At 25.3% G+C, this 13,072-nt stretch overlaps 1 protein-coding gene across 1 annotated transcript; it reads left to right on the plus strand.

The window, feature by feature from the left end:
- Nucleotides 1-1,649: 1,649 nt before the first annotated feature.
- On the plus strand, nucleotides 1,650-12,473 carry LOC105193892 (cytochrome P450 4C1). The gene is made up of 12 exons (XM_011158576.3): nucleotides 1,650-2,011; nucleotides 3,358-3,467; nucleotides 3,689-3,779; nucleotides 4,645-4,830; nucleotides 5,983-6,076; nucleotides 6,563-6,665; nucleotides 6,855-6,951; nucleotides 7,204-7,310; nucleotides 7,385-7,453; nucleotides 7,808-7,976; nucleotides 8,850-9,029; nucleotides 9,091-12,473. The coding sequence occupies exons 1-12, from the start codon at nucleotides 1,858-1,860 to the stop codon at nucleotides 9,261-9,263; spliced, it is 1,533 nt and encodes a 510-aa protein (XP_011156878.1). The 5' UTR covers nucleotides 1,650-1,857; the 3' UTR covers nucleotides 9,264-12,473.
- Nucleotides 12,474-13,072: the final 599 nt, after the last annotated feature.

Here is a 13,072-nt window from a genome sequence, read left to right on the forward strand (position 1 = left end):
TTTATCCCTAAAAGTATTTTTCCAATCAGGGTTCGAACCGGGAATTCTCTCATTCTATGATAAGTGTCATACTAATTGGAATACCAAGGTAGTAATATTTAAAATAATAATCAATATACGTATAAGAAGAAGCATATTGACGGTGGTAATATTAACGTTAAATTGACGATTAATTTAATTTATGATATTATGTTTACTAGCTCCAGTTTATAATTTCAAGACCGATTGTATTTAACATAGTTTATAAAAATTGAAAATGTGTTTACGATTTACATATAAAATATTAGACAACAAAGATCCATCTTTTGGATAATATCTTTGTTAATAATTATATTAACTAGTAATGTTATAAACATATAACAATATTAAGTATTTCATGTTTTTATAACATATAACTTTATATTACTGTATTAAATAATATAATATAATATAATATACATTATATTTAATTTATACGGTTATATTTATAACAAATTTAAAAAATTGTTAAAAATTTTAATTATAAGTTACAATCATTAATTTAAGCTTAAACTTTCTTTAAATTATTTCTAAACGTTACGCAATTTTCCTCGATTTAGCTGATACAAAATTCAAGGACTCATATCAAGAGGTGCAATCGCGTCTCGGGCTAAGTGCACGCAAAGCGAAATATCATTTATCTGGCAAATAAGCAGAATATCAAAACAGATAACTACATTGTGTGTTTCTATCTTGATTGATTTTTTATAAAATTACATATATTAAGTTTATTGTTTCATACAGATTTAAGTTTAAAATTAGTATTTAATACAACACAAAGTTACGGATATTTCTGTGCTTTATATATTTGTAACACAATTTTAGAAAAATTGTTCTAAACATATATAATATTACTTTAAGTGCATAGACAAAGTAAGAACAGACTAAGCGTATTTAAAAACAGGTAATAAAAATCAAGTAAAAGGAAAAAAAAACAGAAAATATAGTATTTTTTTCTTTCACGCAGTCGTCATTTCTTTTACTGCATTAATTGTCTTCTGTCTCTCTCTCTACGTGATTTTTAGGTTTCACGCATTATAAATGCGATACATGTATAATGTTTTATCAATCATATATCTATAAGTCGAACTAATGCTATTAATACTTTAAAGCATATCTTTGATTCATCAATTCTTAGTTCTGATTGGTTAATCAAATGCTTTGAAGCACTTCCAGCATCTATCTAATCGCAGCCAATATGTTTTTCATAAATTATCTGTTAAAGTGTTTTATAGATTTAGCTTAATTCAACAGAAACACGACTACCTATAGTATGGATTTCACGGCGCGAACGATTTAAAAAGAGAATCAAAAATGCGAGTGAATAGTTATTGTTAAGTGCAAGTAAACGCTTAGTAAAAAAATATATCAAATACATAAATTTAAGTGACGTATAATAATAAAAACGTTTGTGAAAAATAAAAGTTTATTAAAATTGATTATAAACTAATAAAATGTAATCACGTAACACGCAATTATAAATATTCCAAAAACATTTTAAATAATGATTGTTTTATGAGGGAAATAAATTCTGTTAATCAAGAGAAAAAACAATAAAAATTTTTTTGTCGGTTTTATATCATTTTTACGCAATCTATACATTTTTTAGAAATAAGAAATAAGGAAATGTACTTGTTATATTTGTTTATCTCCTTAATTACTGTGTTATGACTGACGTTGTATTTTACTTATCAAGTATTTATGTAAATTTATCAATCTTATCAAGATAGCAATAAGATTTGGTATAAATAAAAACAAAATATTTTCTACGTTCAGAATTGAAGAGTTGAAGAAACAGAAGACTATTAAAAATTAAACGTGATTAAAGCAGTTACTACGATGTTTATTATTATATTATTACTTATTTTTATTCTATTTTTAACATGTCATTATTATGCTCAATATATATCAAATCGAAGATTAATGAATAAAATACCAGGACATGTGTCTTATATAACTCTTAATAGCATAATGCTGGGATGTGGTTCACGAGGTTAGTAAAATTTTTAATTCATTTCTAAATAAACTTTTCTAAAATATATAAATATCAATATTATTATATGTTTCATTTATTGTCTATACATTTTGACACGAGATCACCTAATTTCCTTTCTTTGAAATACGAACAATGGCTTTTTTATCTCCTTTTTTTTAATATTTGGCATCTATAGAACATGTTTTGTGTGTTACCTCAGTTTTCGAGTATGACCTGAAACATTTTAGTAACAGGACATTTCGAAAATCTATCTTGGAGTACGTGTAACCCAACCTTGTAAAAAATACATTTTTGTAAATGTAAATTTTTATTTTTGTATTTTATTTTCAACTAATTCTCATTTATACTAAACTGATATCACAAATTACTGGAAAAGTTAACCTTAAAATAATTTTGAGATAAAATACGAAGAACGTTGCATTTTATATTTGTAAATGTTGTAAACAATATTGAAAAATGTTTCTTCAAATTAATTTTAAATTTTTACTTTTTTGAATAAAAGCTCATAATAAGAGTTATAGAAACAATATCCACCAAACATCAAGTTACATGTTGTAATTTCCCACTCAACAATGTAATCGTTATATACAAGTGTGTTACACAATGTAACAATTATGTTGTTAAGTGAGAAATTACAATTGACATTTGTATTACATGTAACTTGGTGTTTGTTGGGTATCTTTAAAATCGTGTGTATCCTTGAAATTGTGGAAACCAAGCCAATGTCTCCATATAAAGATAAAAAAACGGTATAAAATACATATATTAAAATTGTATGTAACTACATACTCACAAATACATTTTTTTTTATTTGTAATAGACATTTGACAATAAAATTAGAGCATTATTTATTCTACTACCTCAAGTAAGAAAACTTCAAGAGAGTGTAACTTTATCAAAAACGATCATCATATCACAAATTTCCTTAAACATCTTACAACTTGCAATCTGTACTGTTTGACTTGGGAACGCTCAACGAATACGCAAATTAAATGTAAAAATTTACGCTTTTGAAAGTTGCAAATTATATCTGTGAGATTTAATTTTAATGTATGCTATGGAACTTAGTAAAGTAAAAAAATTTCGAAGTTTAACGCTTCTTCATTTATATTTGTGTAGCTTTGTAAAAATCAGTAAGTTATTTACTAAAATATTAATATAAAAAATAAAAATTTAAAAATAAAATGCTATTAAAAAATTTTATTATAAATCATTTTTTAAACATTACACTCTTTTAAGATTTGCTTACTTTAGGAATCAAAATAGGTGATTATATAAAATAGGATACTTTAATTTTACTGTAGAATGTATTTGTGTATTCAAGATACTTGAATATTTTTCAGAGGAACTTTGGAAGATTCTAATTAATTTTGCTGATCAGTTTTATCCCATTTTTAAATTATGGAGCTTTTCTGTACCTTTGATTTCTATTCGTCATCCTAATGATTTAGAGGTAATAAAATATAACAAAATTAAATTATATATATTAATGCCAAACTAGAAATTTAGGAATTTTTTATTTATATACATTTTATAAAAAAATCCTCATAAAAAACTTGAAAAATAAATAAAATATGTACACATATGATTTATGTAGAATATTTTAAATGAATTAATTATCTTTATTAAAATTAAATTAAAAAGTTTAACTTAATATTTTCTATAATTTTCTAGATAATTCTAAAAAATACAAAACATCTTGAAAAGGGTATATTTTATGATGCATTACATCCTTTTAGCGGCACGAGTCTTTTTACTAGTACAGGTAATATATACTTACAATTTATATTAATATAAATACGGTTTAAAAATAATTTGTTAACTTGTTATTCATTATAAAAAAGTAACGCGTTATCCATCGGAAAAATAACTCGTCAGTTTTACAGAGTTATTCAAAAAGTACTGAATTATTTTAATTTTTGTTATCTTTTCAACTTTAATGACCTTTATTTTATAATAGCATTCAATTTTCTATATTGCTAATCAATCCAATGCGAGATCTCCAGCGGTTAAGATTAATCGTAATATGGTCAAATATACCATTTCTTTGTCTTAAAACTCGTGTGTGCATGTTTCATTATACATGCATTTTACAAAAATATAATGATAAAACTAACATTTATATTTGTTACCGTTACCAAAAAAAATGTAACTGTGTTTTCATTATCATTAAAATAATAAGAAAACATAATGTCTTTACAATTACTATTCGTTATTAAATTATTAAAGGAGTAATAGTCGCAACATTACGAGTAACATATTACTTCCAACATCTGTACATATATAACTCTGTACATATATATCCCTGCGTTGCTGTTTTATAATTATTGATTTTAATATTTTGACAATCCAATTCAATTCAAATATAAATTTTATTTTAAAGGATAAAACTTTAGATACATATAATAATTGCATACCATTTTTTAAATTATAAATTATGAAAGCAAAAGATATAAATATAAATGCAAGTACATTGCTTCAAGCAGAACATTTTTTATTATTCAAACCAAGAGATAAGACAGTTCCGATAACCAAAATTCAGATAGTAGAAGTTCATAAGTTATCTCATAAACGTTATGTTTGTGTTTGGTAGTGTTATTGTATTTTATGTTATCATGTTATTGTTTTAGGCTCCAAATGGCAATCACGGAGAAGACTATTAACTCCTATATTCCATTTCAATGCATTACAACAGTTTACTGAGATTTTAATCGAGGAGGGCGAGAGTATGGCAAATTCTTTGAAGAATGCAGCAGACACTATTACAAAAGACTTAGTCCCATTTATCAGTGAACATACACTGAACGCAATATGTGGTATGATATATTCTGTTTATATTTGTGCAAAGATATACCTTAAGTAGAGGAGAAGGGAGTGATATGGCTACTATATAAACATTACGACTATCCTTACTATCTTAGTTATTAGGTGATGAATTCTAATAATTGCTTATGGAATTATACGTTTAGTAATCTTCCGTTTATTAATGGTTTTAATATGCCAATACACAATAGCTGATAATTATTATAAGACATTTTTACCTTTGAGTAAATGTCTTTTTGTTATTTAACTTTTTATTTTGTACACATTTTGAGTTATACAAAGTTAAACAATAATATGAGATTTTACTTTTTAAGCAAAATTTTTATATCAAAATATTTTTTTAATAGGGTCACTGCACCAGTCAATGATCAAATAAGAAATTGGACCAGTCAATGAACAAACGTAAAATAACTTAATACAATTACATTTTCACATAAAAAAATTACATTTTAATAAAATCTCCATGAAAATTAAATTTTAAAAATATCAATTAATTTTGCAGTTTATTATTTTGAAATCTTATTATTTTAATAGTTTTTCTAAACGGTCATTTATTGGCGACTGTTCATCGACTAGTGTAACGATCTTAAATCGATTGTCACTTTAAAGGGCTGTGTTCAGATATATTAATCATTTTATCCTCGTTCTTTGATATGTTAAACAAGGATAAAATGATATATCTAATGTTTCTAAACGCAGAAAAATTTTAAATTAGGAAATTAGGAAAATTCTAAATAATGGAAAATAATAAATATATAATTTTTTAACAAAATACTGTGTTTTTTAAACTAAATCAGTATTTAAAATTTATTTTTGTACTGACTAGTTTTCATCTTCCATTACGTAATGTGTCTATTTTTATAAATTGCATTCTAAGTAATGGATATTACTTTCAGTCTAGAATACGTTAAACAACACTTTGACGAATATAATCATTCAAGTTTTAATATAAAACATTGATAACTAACAAAGTTATTAAATAAAATATAAATAGGTACCATACCTCTTTCTTTTCTTCAAATATCATAAATAATGAAAAGCAATGTGTAAATTACATAAAATATGAATGTTACAATATATTAAAATTATTAAATTTTTACAAAAAAATTTTGAAATATGGTTACATTATTATGCATATTTTGTAGAAGCTGTTGTAGGGATTTCTCCGCAAAAAATGGGTTCATTTCAACATCAGTATTGGACAGCGGTTTACCGGATAAATGAATTTATTATTTATAGGTAATTTATAATAACTGCAATATATTCATATGTTATCTTAAGATATATGTGAATTAATATAATATAATTACATAAAGACAAAAATATTAATTTTATATTCATTTTATTATACATAAAATATTCAAACAATTAAACAGTCTATGAATTCAATCTGTTGTTCACTTTAATATAAAGATTATTAAAAGCTTTTAATATATTGAACATTAGAATAATACAACAATACCAAACAATGTCACAAAATACATCTTCTAATAAAAGTTTTTAACTTAGATCAGTGAAATGTTAAATGTTAAATGTTAGAAAGTCTTGATATTTTTTAGTATATTTTTTATTGAAATTTTTTGTAAATATTACATGTTCTTTTATAGTTACTTAAAAGTTAGTTAAGTATGAACAACTGATTATAAATAAGGAAATTAATTTTTTACAAAACAATAGGTACTAACTTTTAAATTCATGTGTATAACATTCTGTAATCACGATTAGGTCTCTCAGGCTATGGGCGCATAACGATTGGATATTTTCGTTAACGCCAAAAGGTAGAGAACAAACAAAGGTCTTAAAGTTATTGCACGGATTTACAGAAAAAGTATGTCAAAATTTCCTTCTTAAATACTATCTTTCGAATATTCTATTGTGCAAAGACACGAAAAAATTAAAGAAAATAAAGGTCTCGCAATTTTTGCATGAAAACATAATAAGAATTTTTAAATATTTGGAAACACGTATTTAGCATTTAGATAAATAACGAGAAAAAACTTATGATAAATATGTGTAGATTATTGAGGAAAGAAAAATTTATCATAAACACAATGGACAATACTTGAGGAATCTTATCAAAGGTACAGTGGCAACTAATGCAGAAACCATTGGAAGTACGTAGTATAATATAAAACTATACCATAAATTCAACTGCTTAATGTAACTTATTGTTTCATTAAAATGTAAATATTATCATATTTATATTATGATGCAATCACATAATGTTAATATCAATTAAATTAATTTAATATTTGTAATATAATTTGAATTTAACATTTAATTAATTCAATATTATTTAACAAAAATTACACAAACAAAATTATGTTATAAAATTTGTACTTATATGCTTATATAATTTGATTTAGTTCAAAAAAAGCGGCTCGCAATGTTGGATTTTTTAATAATGGCGTCTCAAGAGAATTTTTTAACCGATTCCGACATTAAAGAAGAAGTCAATGGTTTTATATTTAAGGTATGCACGTGTAAACCTTCTTTTTTTTTTAATGCATTATCTAAATGTATATTTACAAACCAAAGTGATTACAGGGTAATGAAACTGTAGCGATGGGTATATGCTTTGCTTTGTCACTACTGGCCGAACATAAAGATATTCAGGTATTCTTTGTTGAATAAGTATTGTGGTTAAATGGAAAAACTAAATCCCTTAATTCAACAAGCTTTTTTATTAAAATAATAGAAATAATGAATGTTGTTTCTTACGTATGTGTGGTGCGCGTCTCCAATAGAATGTATCTTTTTTTATTTATTGAGTATATATAAAATGTTTTTCTTAAATTGTTATTCTTTTTTCATTGTTTTAAACATATTACATAATTATGTTACACTTGTGTTTATAACATATAATTTATGTTTTTAAAAAACATTAAACGCCCGCGCGTCATGCTGAATATTTTTGCAGTACATTGATACGGAAACATCAAAATAATAAAAGAATCTTTTAATTAACAGGATTGTGCCAGAAAAGAAATTAATACTATTATGCAACAGAATCAAGGAAAACTTACCATGAAATTGCTGCAAGATTTGCAATATTTAGAGAGATGTATACAAGAAACGTTACGTTTATATCCAAGTATGCTTCTCATGGCACGAATTACTTCAGAAGATACACAATTACGTATGTAACTGCTAAATATCAATCCACGGTTTAAATTGTTTTATCATATCGCATGAGAAACAATTAAAGTTTACAAAAGAAAAATTAAGTTTATTTAAACTAAAGATTTTCAATGCGCTGAATACAAATCCGATGTTAAAATAGACAAATTTAAAATGGTGGATTCAATATAATGGATATCAAAATATGTAAAAAAAATTTTAAGAAATATTTTTTTAAATTATCGAATTTGTATTTAGCAATTTAAAAATCTTAAGTTTAAATAAACATAATTGAAAGCTAGTTGATGAATTTTCAATGATCTATTTTGTAGCTTATCCACAATTTATTATATGTAATCATAAATATGTTATTAACCACAGCCGACACCAAAATTTTCTTTTGAATAATGCAAATTCTTCAACATACTGAATTTTGATTGCAATCAAACTTCTTCAACACGTCACATGTCAAAGTTATAATATGTAAAAATAAAATAAAAGTAACTCTTTTTTACAACTTTAATTATAAATTCAAAATTGTGACGCAATAAAGCAATTTCGACAGTGGATTCGTACTACAAAATAACTATTAGTTTTGTCCTGGTGTTTGCATAAAAGTTATTTTTTGTTACACAGTGTAATTTATGTGACAAAACATATGCCTCTTTATTTAAAAGTTATTTGTATTATTTTAATGATAAATTAGAAGTAATATTTCCAAAATTAGTTATTTTAATAAATTAAACACAAGTATAATAAGTTTCAACAAATCTAATACGTTCCCATGAATTAAGATTACTGCATTAATTTTCTTATTATGTTGATTATTTCCAATTTCTTGTGATGCTTTTATCATTATTTGTATGTCACATTTTCATAAAATATTTTTCAGAGTCACATTTAATACCTGCCGGAGCAATGATGCTCCTTAATATCTTTGGAGTCCACAGAGATTCTAATTTTTGGCTAAATCCAGAAATATTTGACCCAGATAGATTTTTACCTGAGAATATCCAAAATCGTCATCTTTATTCATATATACCATTTAGTGCTGGTCCGCGGAAATGCATTGGTAAAATATTTATTGATATTCTTTTGTATATAAACAGATTGTAGTATATACCAATTTATAGGTCAACGATTTGCTTTACTGATGATGAAGGCAATGATAGTCCCCCTGATTCACAATTTTTATTTGGAGCCTGTCGATTATTTAAAAGATGTACGAATGGGAATTAATCTAATATGTCGCCCTCTTAATTCACACCGTATAAAATTTATTCCAATAGCTACAAAATCTACATAAGCATTTAAATTTCAAAAAATGAATGTTTAGTGCAAAAATACAGATAATTATTATGAGATTATAAATGTGTAGAGTGTCCTAGATTTATTGCGATACCTGTTAGTTGTAGTTTCTTGAGATTATTTTAAATCTTACTATCAAAATGTTGGAGCTACAATAATTTTTAATAAGAAGAGTTTAAAGTTGGCAAATCAAACTGTTCGAAAAGAGTGCGCACTCGGATATGAGACAGTAGTAAAGGTGTTCGTAAATAAAATTCTTTTTTTTATATTGATTTTATTACATTTTTACTGTACGTGAAAGTATATACAAAATTACTTTTCATTTAAAAATGATATTTTGGTATTATAATTTTTGTCTCACATGTACAGTGCTGGACGAAATTATTGTTACAGCGCGGTTACTACTGTAAAATATCTGAGATCATACATGTATATGGATCTCGTTTGCCAATAAGCCAAGTAAACCTTAATACTTATCGTCGAGGAATTCAATGTCCTTTTACGAGTTAATTCCACTCTTTTGTTCCTTAATATATAGCAATTCTGAAATAAATTTCTTATTGTAATTTGGCTCGGAAACTAAGATTGTTGCTAGCTAGGCAAATAAATGCTAAGCAAATAAATGCAAATAATTAAACTCCTAGTTTCCAAAAATTATATTTGTGGATCTCATATCGTATTGTTACTTTCGTTCAAGTGTTACGATATAATTTTTTAACTCTTGCTCGCTACACTTATTTTTGAGTCCAAAATTTGCATACAAAATACATTAATTTTTTAATTTAAAAGTAAATATTTTAAAGTCATGTTTAAACATTATGCAATGTTTTTCGCTTTAAAAATTAACTGATACCATGATAAAATACAAGGATATGCTCTTGCGCATCTTGTGGAAAGCGATCAAGGGAAACTGCTCCACTAAAGCTCCAGTCACACTAAGCGGTAAATTTAAAACAGCGTCTTTAAATAGTCATTGTTAAAAGTATTTTTTTAATAAAATTGTTACTATGATGTTTAAATCCCGATAATGTGTAATTATAAAATATGCTGCGGTATATATATAATATACTCTACATAATACTATAGAATTTGTTGTATGTATGGTCAAAAACAAATCAAAGCAAAAAATTGAATAGCAGCCGACGTATAACGTATCTATGACGTAACCTTGAAGATTCGCAATAGTCTGAGTGTAATGAGCATACCTTCGTATTTATGTCATGACTGATGCAAAGATCGAGGACTGTCTGCACTCTGTCAAGGCAAACTTCAACATTAGTTATAATTGTGATGAATGTTAAATGCTACGATAGATGTAGTATTTAGTATCAAACAATTTTAACTTACAAATTAAAATTACCGATTTGATACTAATTGTTAAATTATTGGAAACCGAGATATATTCTCGGCCGTATAAATCACTACACTTTTTAAATCTTGAATAAATCCCTTAAAAGTTTTCTTAATAATTTATCGCTATCAGACAATGACGGGATATGTTGAAAGAAAGTTTAGAGAAGACGATGTTAATAGTTGACTCTATGGATGTTCGATAAAGGAGTCCGATAAAGGAGGCAAGATAAGGTAAATTCAATAAAATGATTTGCGTGTTGTGAAACAATCTACCGTGTTATAAACTATTGAAAATGGCTTAAATCGGAAACGCAGATATAAACGACTTCTCATCTGAAGTTAATTTTAGCACTTAATCTTCCTACTTATGTACATTTGGTAATTTTAAAATTAGAGAAGATGATATTATGGCCATCTATTTTATTCAACAGCTTTAATAATAATCAACATTTTATATTGAAATTTAAGCGATTGTATTTGTCAAGGTGTTGTTTAATAGATTCTAGAATCAAAGTTATAAAATATTTATTACTTAGGAAGTGATTTATAAAAATGTGACGACACTGCATAATGAGTCCAAGAAAGGGTGGTAACATAACCATTAAAAAAATAAATTTAAAAATTGGTTTTGTCTAAAAACACACAGTATTTTGTAACAAAATTGTATATTTTTTAAAAATAAAAAGAGTTACATTATAATATAACCGCGTTCCATGACAGAGATAAATATTGATTTACTTCAATTAGAAGATAGATCACAGACAAATTGCCAAAAAATAGATTTTACAAAATAAATCTTTAGACTTGATTCAAATTTTTAGATTTTTAATTATAGAAAAAAATTAAATATTGCACATTTATTAATAAACTCCCTACTGTCGTCATTACAAATTCATCTCGAATAGAACAAAAAGTTGTCACAACATCAAAATGACGTCATAACGATTACAAAATAATAGATTTCAAATAAATTTTTTTAAATTTATTCGATCAATCACGATTTATTTTAATGTTATTTTGACCTTACTGTGGATTGTTTTGTATGAGTGCGGAGTGCATCAATGCACTCAAATACGTTTAATTTTTGATTTTATCCTTCATTTGGTAAACAACAAACATAAAATGCTATTTATATTTCTGAACGCAGTCTTCTAGAGTGATAATCGATTTATCGAAGAAATATTTTGATATGCAAATCTCGAGAGTAGTCATATTACGAGCACACTTAAGTGGTTATTTTATAAAATGATATGCTATTAATAATTTTGGATAATTCAAAATACGGATAGCCGAAAGTAAAATAAAAAAAGAAAACAATAGATTGTATATACATTTGTGTGATACTATGCTCAAGTTTAAAGTTCAAAAACAATGAGAATATTGTGTAATTAAAAATTGACATATATATAATAAATATGCCTTGTCTGTTATTGCGTATTGGCATTAACGGCAGGTTATTATATAAATAATTCCATAGGTCATTACAATAATAACATAATAAGGTCGTCACATAATAACGCAGATAATAAGGATGGATGTAATACGTACAGTAGCCACCTTCTCTTCTAGCACTAAAAGATTACACATTTGTTTTAAAAACGTTTTTAATATTATGAATACTTTTATAGTATGTTAATAATATATGCAAATAACGTTAGACTATTCAAATAATATTATTGAATTTAATGTATACTTTAATGTGTGTGCGTATGAATTCGACAAATAAAGCGGCAAATAAAAATTATATTATTATATAGGGTTTGTGGATTGTAGTTTGAAATATGATCGTTCGTTATGTGCATCACTCTTACGACTTTATAATCTCATTGTAGACGTTGTATAATGTTCGTCAAAAGCAAAAAACTTATTTTTAAAAAATTTAAGTTCTGTTTAAAAATATTTTTAAGTCAAAAAACTTATTAAAAAAAATTTTTTTTTAATAAAACATTTTATAAAATGTTTATAAAATCTTGTTTTGTGGCAGTTATTTATAAAATCTACAAAAGATTATTAATTTATGCTTTTTTTAAATAAATAAAAGTGCCTTGTTTATTCCACGATTCTCCTGCTATTCTACAAACGCATCCTTTTCTTCATCTTCAATAAATCGTAAATTACGTACATTCTATATATCCGGTAAACTTCTACCCATAAGGTATTTAGAAAAATTCTATAGCTAAAAAATTGGCGTTGATTAGAATTGTGTTGCGTTAATATTTACTGAATTATTGTAAAAAAAAAATAATGTTCCACAATCGTTTTCTTTCCTATTATACGTTATGAAGTGAGAGACATTTAAAACAGTGCTGGTGCTAAAACTTAGAATCTGCATAAAAATCCCGCCTTATGTATCATGAAATAATCATTTACATTTTCCATAGTAATCATTTTATGTAGATCGTAATACAATACGCGCTACTTACTACATTAAAAAATCAATTCAATTCAAGATAT

Source organism: Solenopsis invicta, chromosome 6, assembly GCF_016802725.1.
Source record: "Solenopsis invicta isolate M01_SB chromosome 6, UNIL_Sinv_3.0, whole genome shotgun sequence".
NCBI classification, from domain to species: Eukaryota; Metazoa; Arthropoda; class Insecta; order Hymenoptera; family Formicidae; genus Solenopsis; species Solenopsis invicta.